The 21,171-nt window shown below is 34.7% G+C and overlaps 5 protein-coding genes across 6 annotated transcripts; 3 read left to right on the top strand and 2 right to left on the bottom strand.

Moving 5' to 3' along the window:
- The first annotated feature begins 8,689 nt into the window (after positions 1 to 8,689).
- Positions 8,690 to 10,689, top strand: LOC108548185 (neuropeptide Y receptor). Its single transcript, XM_017901006.1, has 7 exons — positions 8,690 to 8,752; positions 9,473 to 9,615; positions 9,703 to 9,824; positions 9,927 to 10,144; positions 10,230 to 10,330; positions 10,434 to 10,524; positions 10,591 to 10,689. Exons 1-7 carry the CDS (start codon positions 8,690 to 8,692, stop codon positions 10,687 to 10,689), a joined length of 837 nt encoding a protein of 278 aa, XP_017756495.1.
- Positions 10,690 to 11,937: 1,248 nt separating this feature from the next.
- ave (sterile alpha motif domain-containing protein aveugle) lies at positions 11,938 to 13,276 on the bottom strand. 2 transcript variants are annotated; one of them, XM_017901011.1, is made up of 3 exons: positions 13,123 to 13,276; positions 12,844 to 12,957; positions 11,938 to 12,163 (listed from the first exon to the last, which is right to left on the bottom strand). In XM_017901011.1, exons 1-3 carry the CDS (start codon positions 13,159 to 13,161, stop codon positions 12,041 to 12,043), a joined length of 276 nt encoding a protein of 91 aa, XP_017756500.1. In that variant the 5' UTR covers positions 13,162 to 13,276; the 3' UTR covers positions 11,938 to 12,040. The 2 variants fall into 2 exon arrangements, with proteins under 2 accessions (XP_017756500.1, XP_017756499.1); XM_017901010.1 differs by lacking the exon at positions 11,938 to 12,163 and adding an exon at positions 12,551 to 12,751.
- A 720-nt stretch (positions 13,277 to 13,996) lies between these two features.
- On the top strand, positions 13,997 to 15,031 carry RpS26 (ribosomal protein S26). The gene is made up of 3 exons (XM_017901008.1): positions 13,997 to 14,074; positions 14,583 to 14,891; positions 14,989 to 15,031. Exons 1-3 carry the CDS (start codon positions 14,072 to 14,074, stop codon positions 15,019 to 15,021), a joined length of 345 nt encoding a protein of 114 aa, XP_017756497.1. The 5' UTR covers positions 13,997 to 14,071; the 3' UTR covers positions 15,022 to 15,031.
- Positions 15,032 to 15,474: 443 nt separating this feature from the next.
- LOC108548188 (PEST proteolytic signal-containing nuclear protein) lies at positions 15,475 to 16,684 on the bottom strand. The gene is made up of 3 exons (XM_017901009.1): positions 16,573 to 16,684; positions 15,801 to 16,000; positions 15,475 to 15,731 (listed from the first exon to the last, which is right to left on the bottom strand). The coding sequence occupies exons 1-3, from the start codon at positions 16,607 to 16,609 to the stop codon at positions 15,489 to 15,491; spliced, it is 480 nt and encodes a 159-aa protein (XP_017756498.1). The 5' UTR covers positions 16,610 to 16,684; the 3' UTR covers positions 15,475 to 15,488.
- A 1,196-nt stretch (positions 16,685 to 17,880) lies between these two features.
- On the top strand, positions 17,881 to 19,796 carry spz (Spaetzle domain-containing protein). The gene is made up of 6 exons (XM_017901005.1): positions 17,881 to 17,910; positions 18,536 to 18,605; positions 18,726 to 18,841; positions 19,120 to 19,176; positions 19,279 to 19,382; positions 19,537 to 19,796. Exons 1-6 carry the CDS (start codon positions 17,881 to 17,883, stop codon positions 19,742 to 19,744), a joined length of 585 nt encoding a protein of 194 aa, XP_017756494.1. The 3' UTR covers positions 19,745 to 19,796.
- Positions 19,797 to 21,171: the final 1,375 nt, after the last annotated feature.

Genomic DNA, 21,171 nt, shown 5'->3' with positions numbered 1-21,171 from the left:
GTTCAATTTGTCTGTTGGAACTCGGATTTCAATATACAATACCGATTCTAGCAACAAGGCTACGTTGAGAAAAATACAAGTCGGCAGAGAGGAAAAGACTAAAACTAGAACTGAAACTGAAACTGAAACTAAAACTGGACTGAAACTGGCCTTTCGCAAATTTTTTAGGTGCTTATACGATGTAGTTTTTGGTGGGGTGAAAATGACCATTGGCCCTTAGTGAAAGTAGGAATGAGTCAATTGTTTTTGGACTCTGAAATTGATCTGCGTTTATCAGCCAGGCTCTTCTAGTGACTAAGGGCCAACGAATCGTTAGTCATCCATTTGCCGCTTCGATTTGAGACTTCGATTATCACTGCTACGTGCTCCTCACTCGCGTCGCCTTATCGATAACCGGAGCTCGCATAATATTACCAACTCTTACAATTGTTTTTAACACTTTACCGACCGCTAGCGATTCAACAGCGTAGGCACATCCGACCGGCCGCTCAGCCGCAGATTCTTCCTGGCGCTCTCCATATGAAACTCCTCCCATATAAAAATGTGAGAGCTTACAAAGCAACGCAACTGACGCAACTGAACAACGTACCACAATACTAAATAAAAAATTACTGTTCATACAATGATATATGATTGTTGCAATGATAATGGGAACCGATTAATTGGTTATCGATCGGTAAAGTGTTATTTTTAACGTTTACTGCGCTATTCTCGCGATCTGTTGATTTACCGAGTTTGACATCTGTCTCATTTCCCTTGATAATGTTGCGTTGTGTTTGATGGACTATTTTGTGTGGAATTGTTAGTTTCCACTTTAACGGCTTATTCGTTTCTGGATTCATTCTTGTTTACCTCCCCGAGAGCATCGCGCTGTGAAAGATGGCTCGGTTTATTGTTTTGTTTGTTAATTATTGTTTCCTTCCTCTTTCTATTTTCGTCTCTTGTTTTCTTTCCACAATTTTTTGCTTCAGTTCCTGAAGCTTTGGGCATCCCCTGTAGAAGGCAGGGTGTCCAAATCTCCTGCAATTGCCGCCGTAGGGTTTATCAACTGTTGCATTAGTTCGCGAGCACTCTCCTGGATTGTGTTGGACGTTACATTTCACGCATCTGTATTCTAAATTACAATTTAGCGCGATGTGGCCTAACTTTTGACACCTCTTGCACTGGACACGATCTTTTTCTATTATTCTTTCCCAATGGATCAGCGAATGGAGTACTATTTTGATTTGTCTTAGATTGTCTACTTCGCTGTCGGGAGACAGCTGAACTAAGTAAATTGCGAATTTTCTCCCTTCTTGGATGGATTTTCGCGTTTCGAATTTTTTGACCGCTTGAAATCTAACGCCCGGAATGTTTTTCGAGCGGAGCTCGTTCAAAACAATTTCGGGTTCAAACTCGTCATCGAGGTACTTTAATAGCATCGGTATGCTTCGCGTGCCTTTTGGCGGGTGTGTAAAAAATTGTATATTTTGTTTCCTCAATAATTCACACGCTGTATTGTGCGCGGAGATAGAGTTTACATGCAAAAGATGCTTAATGTTCGTGACTTTTTTCATGTAAAAATCACGAGTCGTGTTTCATAGTATTTCTATTATTGATTTAGACGGTGTACCGATTACCGTTATAGGGGGAGGCCTTGCGCTTCTTACTTGGTTATCGGTAGCCGTCGATGCGCTCTGTTGCCCGTCGAGGTACATCGTCTTGATCTTTTTCGCCGATGATGGAGGTGCTGCTTCCACCCTTTGTGACTGCCGTTGGTGAGTCGAGCTGCTGCTGGCAGGTGAACGCGTGGGCTGACTCGGGCGAGATCTCTTGGTTGATCCCACTTTCATCCACTGTTCCCCGTCTTCTATCGATGAATTGTTTTCCGGGGCTGCTGGGTTCTCTTTCGTCCCGGATACTTGGCTTGGCGGCTCGGCACGGCTAGGCAGCGAAGGACTTTCTTCTTCCAATTGCTTCGAAAGAAGCTCTACCGTCTTATTTACTTTTTCGATGATTTTTAATAAATCATCGTGTTGCATCGATGCAAATTTCTCTTTTACTTCCACAGACTTGGCGGAAGCTGCTTTCTTCGTCGGCTGTAGGGTTGTATTTTTTTTATCGATTAACTTTGGCGCTGGTTTTAGCGTTTCTTAAAACTCTTTATTCTGGATGCGTTGTTTATTCGAGCATTTATTTTATCAATGCACTTTACCGTGAGTCCTTTTTCTTTTATTTTCCTCAGCGCTTCATCTATATTGTCACTGTATCTATTTCTATTAGTCTGTGGCGTTTCTTCGAATTTATTTACCAATGTGTGCAAGGGATTAGTCCCTTGTATATTGTCCGTGTTGTCTATCTTGGTGGTATATGCACTGTATAGGACGTAGCACGTAACACTTTCGTACACTGCAGGTAAGGCGTATGCGATTAAGGGCTTCGAGCTGCGGAGGATTGGCAGGTACGTCCGACACTCACGAATGTCAAGGCAAAAGGTGCTCCTAGCAGGCCCTGCCTTAGACCAGGGATACTTGGGTAGTACAGGAACTTTTATTTAAGGGAAGTCGAGGCTTCACCGGGAACTTGCGAGAAAGACTACTTCTAAAATGAATCCATAACTACCGAAATATTTAATGGTCAATTTACCATAAAGTAAACTAATTCAGCCGCGACCATTCGAAAATAGTGGATTGGGTTATTGCAGCAGTCTTTCGCTACTAAAGATAAGGAAATTTCGAATCAAAAATACGATAAGTTAATGTGCTGAACGTTTGCTTTTCAGCAACGATTGTAACCCGTAATGGTTAAAATTTAAAACTCGTAACTGATTTGATTACTAAATCGCTTTTAGCAGTGTGGTTACAGGTGAAAGTCTTTATTCGGATCGTCGTTGTGTCGCCGACGAGAGCCCGAGTTCGACTGGCGTTTCAAACACCATGCCGAAAAATACGTGGCGTATCGACAGCGACGATTCTGGCCAGACACAATGGCTCCGTCGATACAATGTGTGTTTGGCGGCCCGACGGCGCGCTTGGGAGCGGGCCGCCAAAAGCAGCAATCCGACGACTCTTCGATCGAAGGGCAGCGAAAACTCTTCATTCGGATAACTCGACAAATTTTATTGGAGTCAAAAATGAAATTCTAGAAACAAAGGCATTTCTATTATCATTGCAATTTATATCATACCGTAGACGAATCTTCGTTTACGTATAAATGTTGGATGACTAACGATTCGTTGGCCCTTAGTCGCTAGAAGGACCTGGTTAATAAACGCACATCTATTTCAGAGTCCAAAAACATAAGCGCCCACAAAATTTGCGAAAGGATAGTTTCAGTACAGTTCCAGTTTCAATTTCTGTTTTGCATGCATATTGAAATCCGGGTTCCAACATAAACAATTTAACACATTTATAACTAAAATTGAATAAATTTTAAGCTCTCGTTCTCCAACTCGATCGTTCACCGATCCCAACGATTTATCCGTACTCGTTTCCATTTCTCCACTCGAGATTCTTTAATGAACCCTGTAGCGTCCTACCGTATCGAATCCCTTCGATGTCCCAGAACGTTTATCACGCGCCAAATTAATATTGCCTGACTAGTTGTAATAATAAGGATCCAGAGTGTTTGGTCGAAAGAGAGAGTTTATTTATAGTCAAGTATAGAATAGTGTGGTAAAAGGATCGGGTTTATAGAGACTTGACTTTAAACTTGAATTATATTTCATTCCCTGGCAATACGAGTATGCGGAGGCTTGAGTCTTGCCAGATGCGTGATGGTGAATTGTCGAAAGAATGTTAGGCCCTGTGAGGACCCATTGCGTCACTCAGTCCTGCTTCTAAAACTGATAGGCTGACTGCTTCCTCTTGGCAGTATAGATCTCTATGCAGGGTGGCGCGGTCCAAACAAAGACACTTCTCGCAATAGTTATAATGGAGACGTTGAACGGAGTACCGTTTCGAACACGCGTTTATATGTGAAAGTAAGATGTTCCAAGGATCAGTGTAGGCTGACTGCTTCCTCTTGGCAGTATAGATCTCTATGCAGGGTGGCGCGGTCCAAACAAAGACTCTTCTCGCAATAGTTATAATGGAGACGTTGAACGGAGTACCGTTTCAAACAAGCGTTTATATGTGAAAGTAAAATGTTCCAAGGATCAGTATCGAAGACGAACTGATTTCTCCAATTTGTTCTATGTCGTGTCTCGTCGTGTCCTGCCCGGTGTTTTCTCCAGTTTAGTTCTGATTGGGCAAAATAAATGTTGGTGGTGGAAAAGTAAGGAGTTTTAATTGAACAGAGGGCGTGACGGAAGAACCTTCGGCTAAGGAGCAGGGAGCTGTCAAGGAGCCGAATTTTGATGGTCAATGACGTGATTTAGAAGTGGTGTCCGTCCGTCGCTTGTCGGGTCTATCATACGTAGGTCCCATCTGTCGAGTCTGGTACTTGTAAAATTCCTAAACTTTGCTTTACCTTTATAAACTTAACCATTTGCACTCGAGAGGCGCCCTTCAGTCGCCATTTGATCAAATTTCGAAGATCGATATTAATTAACATGTCAAATTTAACATAATGCAACGGTGTGCAGGATATGGAAATGAAATAATTCTACACATTAATTACTATACAATTTCTTATTTACTGCTGGAAAAGCTATCGTCAGCTTTATGGCAGAAAATCTTCGAGCTCCTACTCATCTTTAGCCAAAAATTCGTCGAGTGCAAAGGGTTAATCCGCTAGAACGGCGCTGAGGCACATCTAACCTCCGGAATTGCAGTCGTAGTATAAAATATAAAATAAACCGTTAGGCCTGTTAAAAGTGTAAGCCTTATGTAAGCGATCTTAGAATAGAGGGCGTAAACAGTCAGGCAACAGGCAGCGTCTCCGACTGTTTACGCCTAAAACACTTGAACCCATCAATGGTGTGACGATCGGTCGACGGGTGTCGAACCTTCTCGAGCCGAAGGACCGTCAGTAAAATGAAAATCTTTGACGAAGAAAGTCTTCTGGACCACTAGCCCTATCTCCTTATCCTTCCGCTAAACTTAGAATAAAAATCATGTTATAAACACGCTCTTCGGGACGGAACAAACCCCCCTCTAATGATCCTACGAGTCGACCTTCACGATTATTGATATAATAAGATATATCGTACAAAGGGTAAAGAAACACCTTCCGAGAAGATAACATGAGGAGTAGATTAATGAATTACTATTAATATAGGTAAGTGGGAAAACGGGACGTATCAAGCGAAATTAAAGTTGATACACTTGTCATCAAAAATTTATGAAAAATTCATGAAAAACAAGTGAAAACGCATGTAGAATTACCGTAAAATTTTTCGAGTAAGTCGTTAAGAATAAAAATAAATTTAACGATGCAGAAAATTCTTTCTTACCCTTTTCATTGACCTGACGAAATAACAGTTTCCACCTCTCGTGGTAATGAAAGTAATTCGCTACTGGAAAATACTCCAGTTTATTGAATCACGACGAGACCTGTTGCTCTTATTTCACCCTCCATAGTGACTAAAACCGACTCTCACCGCGAATTAGCAAATTCACAAGTAATTACAAATTATTACCACATTGTAGCATGATCGTCACCTTAGTTATTTAGGAAAATTCTTTATTGATTTACGACGAAATTAGTCATCGTAATTCACGCTTTTCTTTTTTTCTGTTACAGATGAATTTAGTACCTGCTAAAATCAATGGAAATGACAGTTATACTGCTTACTTTGGTATGAATTATTGACACACTTCCATATGTTTGAAATAACAGTGAACAAACTGTAGAATAAGAACAGAACAGTAATTGACTATTATCTATCGAAAGTGAAAGTTAAATGTTTAATTCAACTTAACTGCTAGAGAAATGCTGCAAAGTATTCTGAGATTATATAAGAGCGAATATTCTGTCACTGTTTCCGTAATAGAAATTCTCACGATATCTAAATTACATACTGTTGCGGCCCTAGGACCGCAATGTCCCTGGTCAAGTGGCGGATTGTTTATATCCCTATTGCCAGCGTTCCTTGATTTGTACACACTCTTCATCACATAGTCGCCACTTCGGTACCAGACTATCATCCAGGACTCACCATCAACTCAGCGCAGGAGACAGTCACACATCGGAACTTTGTAGTTCAACCATAACCAGGTCTAGCTCTATTAATTTAGAGTAGGGCCACATCCCAGCAACATTGCCGCATCTGCGTAAACGGGCCTCACAACCCCGCGAAACTCCCACCGTGTGAGTTGCAGTGATCGGGACGCAACGCATACAGCAAGGAAACTCGCGTTACTGTATCTATCTTTTTCCTCTTCTCTCGATCCAAGAAAGCTACGATATTAAAACGATATTAAAACGGTATTAATACATCTTGCGCGGGTGCTCTGCCGCCAAACTCTCACCGCGTAGCGGGCGATTTTTTACAATTCCTCGTGACATCGCACATAGCCTGGTCCTTTCTTTTGCAAGCCTATTGTCAGCCAAATCCCAAGTGCTGTTGTCTGCTTTCTAAAATCAATGGCTAAAGAATGCCTCGTGTTCGGTGACCCGAGGGAAATGAAGAATAGTTTGTAAGGTATATTGAAAATGATGAAGATAGAAGACACGGAACTTGAAATAAAACAGCAATTAGAATCTGGCTGCCAGAAGACAGTAACGGGTCTTCTGGGTCTGGAGTTTATCCCCAGATGGGACAACGCGTGTGATTTAATATTACTGAACAGGAATTTACTGAAAAAAAAAGTCAAATTAGGCTTGGAACACACGAGCGCTAAATATACGCTTCTAGCTATGAAGCACAATTAACACTCATGTGTATCCGATCTTATTGTAAAAACGCTACAAAAGCCCATCGATAATAATAATCCGTGCAAAACGACTTAGTCGCTTCCGGAGCAAGATGTGTTAAAACGCAAACACAGTATATGTTGCGTCCCGAACACTACAACCCGCTCGAGGAGTTTCACAGGGTTGTAAGGCCCGCTACTCTAACTTGATAAAGGTAGACCTGGTTGTTGTTGAACTGCAGAGAGTTCTAGTAGTAGGCAGTCTCCTGCGCTGAGTTGTTGGTGGGTCTCAATGATGACGCTGTGGTCGTAATGGAGTTTTTAGGAAGAATCTTCTTGTGAATGCCTTGTCGATAGTTTTATAAGGTTCGTCTGTCTGCTGATTGGTTGGTATAATATTGGAGGTGTGTGCTAGCTTCAGCGTTTTACGGTGGTGGTGGTTGTTTAAACAATCTAGGTCCTTATGCCTGTCGTCTAAAGGGATAATGTATCGGTCCTTGTCACGAATTACACAAGCGGTGGTTTAGGTGACAATGAGTATATACAAGTCAAGGGTCGCTGACAATAAGGACATAAAACAGTTCTCCACTTGACCTGGGACACTGCGGTCCTAGGGCCGCAACAGTATAAATGTAGGGATACTTTTGATTGGCAAATGTAAGGAATAAAAGATGTTGGGTTACTCCAATATACATTTATTACGAACTAAATGAGACTTAGGGGTAAAGTACAAACTAAAAGACTAGACTATGATCACGCAACTAACACTCTCACATCAACTCTTCTTCAAACTCCGTAAAAGACTATCTTAGCACAGCTTTTGTACCCTCGTTTAAACCTTGCATTCTGTCTTCTTTCATACTCATGCTCTCTTTTTCAATCACGCATTTCTCATAGCCTCGCTCTCGGTGGGTCACGTACCCTAGACACTCAGACGCCTTTCGCTCTTCACTTGCATTCGATACAGTTATAAATATCCCGTTGGTCCGATCCTTACACGCGGTCATTCGTCCTTTCGCGTGCACTCCAGACGTCACTCTAAACATTCGGCTTAAACCCTAGGCTGCTGTTTATCGCCTATTATCAGCTAGGTAGGCCCAAGTGTTCCTTTGCATTCACTCTCAAACCCTAGCATACCTACATAAATTACCGAGCAATATAGATATTTCACTGAAATATTCATTTTCCCATATCCAGATATAGGAAATAACGAATAACTGTGTACTAACCAAAACAAATTTTTTTTAACGTTTTCTATCCTTTGTTCATTTTTCAGGAAAGAGCGGAATAATTTAATAAATAAATCGCATAATAATTTGGTCTTGTACAAATGCTGATTCACATGAAATTTCCAGGAATGAGATTAAAAGCTAAATCAAAATTATTACGTTGCAAATTCCCAGAAAATTCTGTCATATAAATGTCATGCTAAATGCACAGTGAACTTACGTGTTGAATACATTTGTGACGGTTATAGTACTATAACCTCATCAGGGGATAAGAGTGAATTATTGCGTGAATTCTGTTTCCATTCGAGATTTGCACGAGGTTTAGAGTTTGTCCTTTATATCGCATTTCCTAATCTTATACTTTCTTCCAAGGATTTGCTTGGGCCTGTGCATTAGTTCCTCGCCAGAGGCGAGCAGGCCTCAGTGCTTTCCATTTCCGTCCCCTTCCACATATTCTCAAGTCTTCACATTCATATTGTTGCAACGATCAAGAGTTAGTTGTTTTTCAACAGCTAAGATGAGTCGCATTACGATAACATAGCAAGTTGCATTACAATAGTTTAGTCAGCTAATTCGCAACGAAAGAGTTAGTAAATACCAGACAGTCTGCCAATCTTTTCGAGAAATAAGACATTTAGAAGAATCAATTAGGATATACACATTCTCACACATTTTCCAATTAACATGTTAATACGGAATATGTGTTTGTCAAATATAATTATTGGTTTCTTTTCAATCCCTTTTCATGTAAATTGATTAGTTATTAACAATTACAGTGGGTCGAATACGTAAATCTTGGTACAGCACGGTCTAGCAGATTATTACCTGCAAATAAAATGCAAAACTTTTATTGCTTAACTTAATATGAATTTCGGAGTTGTAAAATTCTAGTAAGACGAAAGAACGACAACGAATACTTTATTCTTAATTTATTTTTTATTACTCGAGGAAAGTATGTGTATCGTTTCTGTCGAAATTCTTGTAAGCAACTGATTGATTCGAGATTCTAGAAGGTTGAGCGATGCAATTCCCCCTCCGGGTCCCTAATTCCGACCTGCGACTGTTTACATTGTATTACAAAACCTTTCTCCACGCCCAGTTTAGTCCCCCTTTTTTATACCAGACTAATTTTTGCTCTAAACTAAAGATATTTTCCAATAAAAATAAATTTATGTCTACGGAAACTTTTTACGCTTGATTTTTATTCAGTTGTCGTTCCTAAGTAGTTTCTGTCAAAGGGCCTCTGTCTTTGTTACGTCAACATTCAACACAATACTTTTGAAGATACCCGAAGGAACTTTTAACCATTACTATTATATTTAAAATTATAACGTAGTAAATTAATTCGGATGAGATTTACGAATATTTATTTGACCCATTGTACATATACATATGTATTAAAATAATGTTCGGAAGAAAATATTTTTACGCTAATCGCAACAATTTCTGTTTCTTTACAAGTTTCAGACAACTCTGTTAAAAACATGGTCCCTAGCAGACATTTTATGCCCGCTTTGTGCAGTAGCCCAAGTCTTTTCTTCTTCTGTAACAATTTTCAGTTTGACTGCAATTGCTGTTATTCAATATCGTGCGATTATGAAACCTCTTAGGTACGTTTATCTTTCAACAAACATAAACTTAACAATTTTCAACTTTCTCCGTTTCTATTTGGATAAATAATATTTCACAATCAACAGTGCCAATTTAAAAAAACGCACAATCAGATTTTTAATTATTGAAATCTGGATTATATCTATATTAATTGCAAGTCCAGTCGGTATTTCTAGAAGAGTAATTGTCTTGCACAATGCACAAAATCGTAAGTATTTTTCGTCCATCGCTTTGCTACTTTCAAAGATAAAAAATCAAAGATGACATATTATAATTTTACCTGACTAATCGGTTCTTTTGGTATTTATAGGTAGTGAAACAAATGATAGACATGTGTGTATGAATATTAATATATCTGATAATTTGATGTTAATATACTCCCTATTTATGACATTTACACAATATATTATACCGTTGATAACGATGTGTACTATATATATAAGAATCGGATTGAAACTTTGGTATGCCACACTACCTGGGAATCCAGAGTGTTCACGTGATCAAAATTTACACCATAATAAAATTAAGGTACGGTAAAGCTACGGTAAAAGTATGTAGATTTAAATTAATCTAGAATTTAACGCGTATTAATTTTTCATCATTACATTTCCAGACAATTAAGATGATAATTACAATTGTGAGCGTATTTGGAATAAGCTGGTTCCCATTACAACTATACAACATTATTCTGTATTTCGACGATTCAATTAGGATGTAAGTAATTCGACTTTTGCACGCCAGTTCAAAATATACCTAGTGATATTGATTATTATATTAATAATATATCGTTATGGCTCACTACGAAACACGGTTCCAGGTACAAACACATTCGTCTCGTATGGTTTTTCTGCGACTGGATTGCTATGACCAACTGCTGTTCCAATCCATTTATTTACGCGATATATAACGTAAGTACCAATTAATGCTTTTAGTGATTCCACATTTCTCATTCATTGTATAAAATTAATTTTCAGGAAAGGTATGCTAAAGAGTTGCGCGATGTATACAATAGAATACGAAGGATGTTCTCCGATCCACCGCCAGTTAATGAAATACAAATGTTGGAACTATAAGTTACTAGGACTTTGGATTCGTGTTCTTTAAAATATACGTATATACCTATATTGTGTAAAATGTATATTGTACATATGTACATATAATTCCAACAAACATTACATATCGATGAGAGTGTATAGCAACATACAGCAAAGATGGCCACTAGGACCACACTAGGTGAGTCGGAGTTGTGTGTGAACGACGTATCGTTTTTTGTTTTTCGCGTATTCCTGTTGCGTAGTTGATCGATTGCAGCTACGAGAAAAGAATGCCTATCTTCATTACAAATATTCAATCAACAGATTATGGGTCCAAGCTAACTCTAGTGATTTAAAGAAACGAAAAAGAAGAAATGCTAATAAGAAGATGGCCAGTGGAAAGTGTTCACAGTATTGAATAGCTTATGGACGAAAATTACTAGTCATGAGTACTAAACATCGCAGGTGAACATGGTAGCCATCTCCCGGGGTCTAACCCCGATTGTTCGTTTGCCTGGCTGCCGGAGGAGAGTCGTCTTTCTTTTCCGATGCCGGCAACTATGATGGATCGCCGGTCAGACCAGCCGGGGCCGAGGACAGAGGATTGGCGTTACAGCGTTAAATGGACTGGGAGGTACGTGAACGGAATTGACAAGGAAACTACATGGTCTTCGAGTCACCGATTAGTTTTAAATTTTGTAGAATGGTAGATTTAATTCCCCTAATGTTGATGGTAATGTCTATAAATTCCACTACTCAATAATTTTGAAGACATTTGCAATTGAAGATTTATCGTACGACTAGTATTCCTACTTAGAGTCCGGTTCTCAACTCCGGAGAGAAAAGAATAATCTTTTTCTTTTTTTTTCAATTCTTTTTTATTTTGTATAAATTTTTTACATATGAAAATACATACTACAGTTTCAATAAATTGGGAATAAAATGTCTTAATTTACCAAACTAGATGAGTCAAGAAACGAGTACGAAAGAGTGGAGATGGAAGGAAAGCTATATCGGAAACTAGTTGGAGCAATCATCTATCTGAGGAACTTCACGAAGCCAGACTTGGTGTACGCAACAAGCACTCTGAGCCGATTTCGTTATTTACAGAACACGAAAGCGACCGATAACTACATATTACGACAATCAACCCACCATAGAGTTAACCAAAAATTCGCTATGTACAAATAAGAGTAAACATATAAATATATATATATTAGATGTCATTACGTACGAGAGAAAATCGAATGAAATGAAATAGGGATAAAGTATTTGAAACACGACCATTGCGTCAACTTACTGAATTTAAACAAAACCGTTGTATGTATAAAATTTGTATGTCTATAATAAGTGTATGATACGTATTGTTACGCCGCGATATAGGCAGTCGTCAAAGCATATTACGCCGTACAGAAAAAGTGGCCGCTAGGACCACATTAGGACTGTCGGTGTGGGATCGATGTATCGTCTCTTCTTTTTCCAATATTTCTGTTGCGCAGCTAGTCGATTGCAGCTGGAGAGGCAAACGCAAGAAATAACAAATATTAACCAACACATATGAACGTTTTTATTTTTACAATAAAGTCTTATACTAACGTAATAACTTTGTAATATGACAAAATATTCAGTATTAATTATAAGAAACTAATTACATTCACAAAAAGAAGAATTAAGGGAAATATTGTAAGACATTATATATTTTATTTATAATTTACAAGAACAGGAACAAAAATGCATCCAAGACATCAAACACTTTATTAGATATATGTACAACAGTACATTATTTATTAAACATAAATAGATTAAAAAATTACTAATATTTTAATACTAATGGAAAACAATTATTCAATGTAAATTATTATACAGATAAAACTCTGTATCACATAAATTGTTGGTCGTATTTAATTTGATTATATATATTGTACTAATCAAAATTCATATTATTACGTCGTTCAATGTCTTTAATTTCTAACATATCTGTTTTAAGATGCAATTTCATTATTTCTCTCCAAATATCCATTCTGTGTTGCTCATTGTCAATTCCAAGTCTCATTAATATATTTTCATTTATTCTTAATAAAACTCTTCCAGTGATATCGTGCTTAAAAATACATAATACTAATCATATATTTAATGTCAGAAGTACAAAAATATATGTATATTTATGTGTACTTACTTCAATTATGTACTTACATATAAAAACCTTTCATGATATAATTGATAATAATCGCTACAATGCCTCCTCAACCATTTTTGTACGTCTAGCACATTCCACAAATAAACTGGACGTGGTCTAGCAGTTTTATTCTGTAACATTTTATACATTTATAATTGGTATAAACTGAATTTCTGTAGCTTTAACCAATTTACTTCGTTTCAATTAAAGGATGCACAACAAAAGTAAAACTTATCAAATTTCAACGATATTATTATTGCGACAATTATAACGCTTTGACAATAAAATTAACATACCTTTGGTTTACTAGTAGAATTAACTACTTCTTCTACCATCGTATGTAAAATTCAAAACATGAAATTATGAAAAACATAAGCAGACTATAAACAATTAAAAGTAGTATACAAAGTCAGAAAAAATAATATTAAATTATTGACAATATTCGTTGATACGATTAACAAACATTCCTTTCTTTCTATCAGTACAATCGTAAAAACTGTTTATTATTAAATTACATTAAAGCGTATTATACAAAACTAAACGAGAAAATTCGAAATATTTTCTTTTGCAACTAATATTACTTCCACTTTTTCTACTACTGTATAAAATTTTTCCATTTTGTCACTATGCAGTATATACACATTAAACTGCAGCATATATTATATCACTAGAAATTGGAAAATATGTTAAGTTGCATCTTCAAATTGTTCTAAATTCATACTACATTAGACATGCAAATATGAAAAAAAAACAATTTCTATTCGACTTCCAAACATTTTTGGATTTTGTTCGAAAAATTTGTTAACTGCGTTGAATAATATATTACGAAGAATTTTATCGTTTTAAATACACTTTATAATTTTAATATTATTTTATTGCTAAAATTATGTATCAAATAATTACAAGTGTTTAAATATGCAAATGTTCAAAATATATGATATATCCTAGAATAATTCAAATCTTATATTATAGTATTATTTTATTTTATACAGCAATTTCTTATCCTGAATTCTCTTCTAAATTAATTTTCCCATTGCCAAATATTACTCGTGTCATTATCACTTAAAGTTAATCAAAGAAATAGTCCAAAGTTAACGAAAATTTAAAACTCGCGAATAATACGTTTTAAAAACGATTTGAAACTAAATACCAACATAAGCGGAAGTATACTAATTTGACTCATCAACTCTATGTAATGCCATTATACTGTATTTCCGACCTTTCGTCTGTAGCTAACGAAACAAAATGGTAACTATTTCTTATTTATTATTTATAATTCCTTTAATTTATGGTATTGTACATATTGTATGTTTAGAGTACATAATATTATTAAAAAACTAGTACGAAATGTAGTTTTGTATGATACAGTTAATATCAACAACGATGTATATGTGAAATATCAAACTTTTGAACAATTACGAACCATGTGGTTGTTACAGTATATATTTTTCAAATATTTTTTGTTAATAAATTATATTTTATAGAAATGGATGTCCAAAAATATATTAAGATACAGTATTTATGGTTTTAATATTCAATTTCTTTATGTGATAGTAAATGGTTATACTTAACCTTTATGTGTATTGATAGTAACAGTTAAAATATTGAAGGAAAATGCTAACGTAACTAGCAGTATTTTGGCTAATGTTTTAACAGATATCAGAAATATATAATAGACAATATTTATTTGCTCACATAATCAGTCATAACCATTATGTATCACCATTACTATTAATTTAATTCTTTTATTTCTCAGACTTGTAAGCGCAGAAATGGTGGACGTGCCAAGCATGGCCGTGGTCATGTAAATCCAGTTCGTTGTACCAATTGTGCACGATGTGTACCAAAGGATAAAGCAATTAAGAAGTTTGTTATTCGTAATATTGTGGAAGCAGCTGCTGTTAGAGATATTACAGAAGCAAGCTTTTACTCCGCATATCAACTTCCTAAGCTGTACGCCAAGTTGCATTACTGTGTATCGTGTGCTATTCACTCAAAAGTAGTTCGCAATAGGTCTAAAGCGAGCCGTCGTATTAGGACACCTCCAGTTCGTAATTTTCCCAGGGTAATTATTAAAGCTATATATTTCTGTGTATTTAATATCAATATTTACATGATAGCATTAATAGCTATTAAATTTTAATACACTGCATTTTTTTTAGGATCTGCGTCAAGGTCAGCAAAACAGAAAATAACTTAATATGTAAATTTTAAATAAAATAAAAAACAAAATTGATAACTTTTTTATTTATATCATTTATTCTACGAGATAAATTATTTTACAACTTTTCTATAATTTCTAATTTTTTTAATTTATTGTTACATAATTCAAAATTAATACAATGATAATGAACAATGTAAAAATTACATACATTTAATTTGTTATTATATACCATACTTCCTTATGAAGTACATAAAGAAATAGTACATCACAAGTGCAATCTTAATATTAGCTAACACTAACAAGTAATCAATACTTTATTAATTTTCAAAATGTGATGTTGAACGTAAAATAAAAGTTTGTATCTAGTTTTTGCCAATAATGCATAAAATTGTTAAAAATATTTTGCATATAACTGTAGCAAGAATCTCGCTATTGTTGCATTTTTTTTTTGTAGAATTAATATACAATTAACAATAGTTGCCAAGTACATCAAAGGAATCATTTATTTGCTTCTTCCATTGCTTTTTTGAGCGTTTTTTCAAATATCTTTTTGGAATCACAAAACCCTTGTTTAGTTTTACCGAATGAATTTGGTCCAGCAGAAGTTGGTGTTTCTCTTCCAATATTTCTCATCCTCATCCTTGCTTCTGCTGGCATTTCCTCAGGTTCATCTTCTTCATCTGCATTAAACACAGATGCCACTGTTGGCCTTTGAATTGGTGTCGCTTTTACTGTAGGCTTCTAGAATATAATTCTTGTAAAAAAGACAAATATCTGTATGTATACTTTAATTTATATACTATTACTTACTGATGTCGAGCCCAGTTTTATCTGAATGCCTTTTTTTTGATCTGCTCCACTTTTCTTTCCAAATCCAAATGCCAGCTTCTGTTTCTTTGCATCACTCTGATTGTAATTACCAGCCTCACAACGGTCATCTGATCTAAGTGGTGAACGATCTCTGCCTCTGTCATCTCCTGTGGAGTCCTCTGCTCTGTACACACTTGACCCTGACAACGTCAAACACTGGCAAAGTTCAGATCAAGTTAAACAACATTGTATCTTTTAACCGGAAATATTTAAGCGGCATGCTTAGCAGAAGTTTCTTGTAATTCTGGACTAAATTCAAAAACAAATGAATTTAATAAATGATGACGAAGAAACAAGTGTACGTATAGTATACACGACCTAAGATTATTTATAATAATACGAAATGCAATATATATTTACTTGATAATTTTATTATATAAGGTTAACATTCATTCCGTTTTTACTATTGCGATGCATCCTTTGGCACATGGTTGTAGGATGCGTGCAACCAAAAATGGCACATGAAAAGTAAGAAACGAGATTTAGAAAATAAACTACGATTTGGCCATTTATTTTTCTTTTACTGTTGCTCCGTAATCAATTTTCTAAATTACATATTTAAGATTTGCTTTTGCCATGATTAAGACTGTGAACATGAAATCAATAACGAAAACAAATCAAGAATAGAGCACTGTCCATTTTCTGTAAGATACAAAGTAAATGTTATTTTACCAATTGCGACCGATACGATTATAAATAAAATGAATAAAACCTTTTCTATATTCGTCCCCTGAATTCCTCTTCGACATTTTTCTGATTTTCTTTGGACACAATACGAAATCGACTGATCTGAAGCAATTTAACGCCAGTAACCGCGGTGTACTTCACACTAGTACTCTGGCCATACTACAAATAGGGACATTCAAGGCAGTAAAGTACATTTAGTAATATTCTTTTTATCGTAGGAATGATTACACAATCTTATTTTAATAAAATAAAAATTTATGAAGCAGATACGCTTCTAATTATTATAGATTGACACTAATTGGAATTTTTTATCTTCAAAGTTATCCCGAAGATATTCTTTTTAGTAATTTAGATTTTCTTTCCAATATTCCTTCCTATTGGTGATTTTGCGTGACCCATATTTTCGTTCATATGTAACGATTTTTCTTTAAGAGCAATTGGTGGTGGACTGTTTAATATATTATTGTAATTCTTCATGTTTGTTTATGTTTTTACAATTATTTAAAATAATGAAATTGGTGTTATTAACATGATTATAAACAATTGTATCTTAACGAAACATTGAATCAATGAGTTCAAGTTATCAAGTATATGTTTCAATCACTTAATATATGATAAACTTTTTACTGATGGAAGTATAATTATAGTAATTGCATAGGTATCTTTCTCCTCTAATAATGTAAACATTTGATAGAATTAAATAAAATTATGTTATAATTATTAATGGTAGCACTTATATTTATTGTTTAATACTTTTGTTACACACAAAATAAAATCTTTTTAAAAAAGAATTTTTAATTGTATCATAATGTTTCTAAAAATGTGTGTCTGTAGTTGTAAAGAACATTTATTTATTGATACGAGTACTTTGTTAACTTTATAAACACCAATGTAATAAAATCAACAGACATCGTTGGATAACTTAAGGAAACCAATGAAAATATGTTGGGAAAAGTAAATAAAGTATATAAAGTGATAGTAATCTTATTTTCGTTGTGGATGCTGATATAAAACAGTGGGTAGATCAGTCGTTGAAAAGTCACGAAAGCTAATGTACTTCTTTAAGATAATAAAATCGAACTTCCGATAACGAATTTAGAGTGCATATTTGTTAAAAAGGAAACTAAATAAAGTCGTTAGTTAAAACGTAAGTACATTGAAACAAAAAATTCTCATTCTGTTTTTTTCCCACTTTTTTAGTCATCCGCTCGATTATTAACAAGGATGTTAACAAGTATTGATAAACCATAATTTGTTGAACGTAGTATCCAGATAAATAGAAGTTTATATTACTTTTCAGCACGACGAATTTTAATCGATCCTTCAGTCGATGATGTTATTATACGGAATTGGATTCTTATTGGTGAGATTGTCATTGTACCTTTTTTAAATTGAAACAAATATTTTGTCCTTTCTTAATTTTTCTTCTTCTTATTTATTATTATTATTATTATTATTATCATCATCATCATAATTATTATTGTTATTGTTATTATTATTATTATTAGATTAATTTTTTATTATAATACATATCATTATTATATTTTAAAACTGCAACACAAATAAAGATTTCTAGTTAATAAATTAAGTATTTACAAATTTCATAGATAAGATTAGAGCTTATCGTTTCGATTTATGTATTTTCAAATTGAAATTTCATAATATCTTCAATGATTTTCTTATCAGTCAGGAAGAATTAAAGAACCGATTGAAATCTACACAGTAAATTCATGCTCGGAATATTTATCAAATCATTTATAATAAATTAACTGAAACAATCGATTTTACTAAATAATCAGTAGCATTACAATATATCGTTTGTTTTGTTTCATTTCGATTTCTTGAAAATTATTCACTCAAATACTAAGTTACGTATTAAGAGTAATAATATATTACATATAACATTAAGCACACCGATCGATAGATAAATATTTCTCGCTTTATAATAATTATTAATTATGTTAATTAATTATGTTAATTATGTACAGCTTGTATTTACAGTTCAATTATCAAAATCCTTTAGTATTCCCCTGGAGAAACCAAACAATATTTCGGAAGGTACTATAATTAAACAAAAACTGAAGATCATAAATAAATGTTTCTTTTTTTTTTTAAATGATATTACACCATGCATTCGTAAAAGTGCTTTCCACTGACCAAATATATAATATTGTTTAGTTCCGATTTGCCACGGTAGAACTTACTGCGAACATACAACGTATTATCCAACTGGTGCCGTGTTAGAGGAATTGGAGAGAAATCCTCATCTTCGAGATTATGCGAACACGGACGAGGTTCGTGAATTATTTGAATCGAATTTATTATGTTTCATTAATCAAATATTACAAGATATGATGTATGAAATATTTAAGTTGTATGTCGTACAAATATTCAAATTGATGTTAATTATATTCTTTATGGGATATTATTGATCGCAATCATTTTTCACAGGATTGTGGTAAGATGTTTAGTTTTTTGCGTTAACAGATAATGGAATGTAGTGATAATTTAAAAAATACCTCATTTCTAATATACATAGTTTCTTATGGTACTACTTATTTTTGTTTTATAGATGGTGTTTTCGGAATCCAGCAGTGAACTGGACGAAGAACCACTTTGCGTTTCTATGGTAAATGAACAAGTAGAAAGAACAATAAATCAACGAATTAGTTAATACATTTAATTTTCTAAGTTATTTATGTGAAAATTAATACTATTTCTGTCATTTTAGGAACAAATCATATTCCCTAAATCGGGTATAACGAAGGGCTTGGAGTGGAAGTACATAGTGAACCACGAAACATTAACGCAAAGCGTACACGTCGAGACATGTCTGTAAGTAATATTTGTTTGATTTAAAGGTATCCTATTACGTAATACATTTATGAAATTGATTACTTAAATGATCGATAAATATATAAAATGAAGTAACAACGATATACAGAATAAATTAGTTCTATAATCCTTATTCAATTTACACCCATTGCAGAGAAGAGAATAAATCATGCAGAGTAATCGAAGGCTTCGCTGAGGGGTACTACACGGAATGTAAACAAAAATACATATATCGTCAGTTGTTGGCATTAAAAGAAGATGGCTCGATAAGTCCCGAATACTTTCAATTTCCGGCAAGCTGTTGTTGTCACATAAAATTTTTAGCTGATAAATTCTTGCTTTCCTTTAAATCCAATAATTAATGTATATCGATTCTATTGATATGAAATAGCTTAATAAACAAAGCTGTTTATTCATTATTACCTGATACTGGCATCGAAAGTAAATATTTTCGAGAATATTCATTGATCCAAATTTTATGCAATAAAGCGAATTGCATTCGAATAACTTAATTAAATCACATGCATATAAATTTTCTTTATCCCTAACAGATACATTATAATTACAATAGGAAAATTTTATCATTCAAAGTATAAAGGCCTTATTAATCGTTCGGCAGAATGGCTCATAGTATCATTCGTCATCGCAATGTCATTTAGCTTTCTATATCGGCAAACGCAATTATTTTTTACTTTATTCTACTTTCTGCATAGTCGTTGTTCACGTGACACATTATAATTTTCTCTGCAACCATCATTTTTATCGTCGATAAACATCGTTTTAACGCTGAGCCTTTCACGTGCCTTTTTATTCTTCCTTGCCTCGCCTCTATCTTGTATTGCCGTATCATCTTATAACGATTTCTCTCGCTTCAAAACACTTCATTTCCTCTTAATTTATGTTACATTTATTTTATTAATTAACTTTCAATGACGCTATTGCTATGATCATATGTAAGAAGAAATAAAAAGTAAATGTAAAAATAGCAAACGTAGGAATGATCATCGTGACAAAATACGGTACAACTATGAAATCAAAAGAGGAGAATGATGAAGAAACTAACATCGAGTCCATGGGAATTATGCACAATACGTTGTATCGTTTGATCTCCCTATGAATTAGATGACTTTCGTGAACTCACTAAGACTGTTCTATTCAACATGGATATGTGAGTAACCGGAAGGGAATAATGGTAAAATTCCTCCGATTTGCTTGCTTTCTATTCGGAATATTCAGGTTTGAAATATAGCTCCCTATGTTAAATTGGAGATCTTTTTCATACCTTCCTATGTACAACCGAACGTTGACACAGGACAAATTAAATCGTCGAGTAATTAAATAATACTTAAGATCTCAACAGACCTTTCACGAAAACATTCGAAGACGAACATCGTCGAGTTTCCATGCGTTTGCTCGTCAACGTAAGTCTTAATGAGATCCCAGTTATGTCATTGCGCAGACGGTCAATTGTGCTGTTCATGTAGAGTGGAACGAGAATGGGGAAAATATGAAAACCATCGAGTTGGCCCGATGAAAATCGAGCAAAACTGGCTATTCATTATTCCAAGGGATATGCTTGCATTTCACTGAAATCGCTTTCATTAGCCTGCTTCGACTGAGGAACTTAAGCAAGAGAAAGAACACGCTTATGCTTCTTACCCTCCTTCTTTATCGTGTCGCGCTTCAGGAAGCATATTTTAGTATAATACAGCGTGCATGAACTGCTATGAATTTTGGTCGCGTTTCCCGTGTCTGGGTGCAACCAAAGAAAGTAAGTCAACGACACGAT

Source organism: Eufriesea mexicana, unplaced genomic scaffold (genome assembly GCF_001483705.2).
Source record: "Eufriesea mexicana isolate 0111107269 unplaced genomic scaffold, ASM148370v2 scaffold1437, whole genome shotgun sequence".
NCBI lineage: Eukaryota > Metazoa > Arthropoda > Insecta > Hymenoptera > Apidae > Eufriesea > Eufriesea mexicana.
Note: the sequence above shows the minus strand (reverse complement) of the source record. Positions and strands in the feature narration are given on the sequence as shown.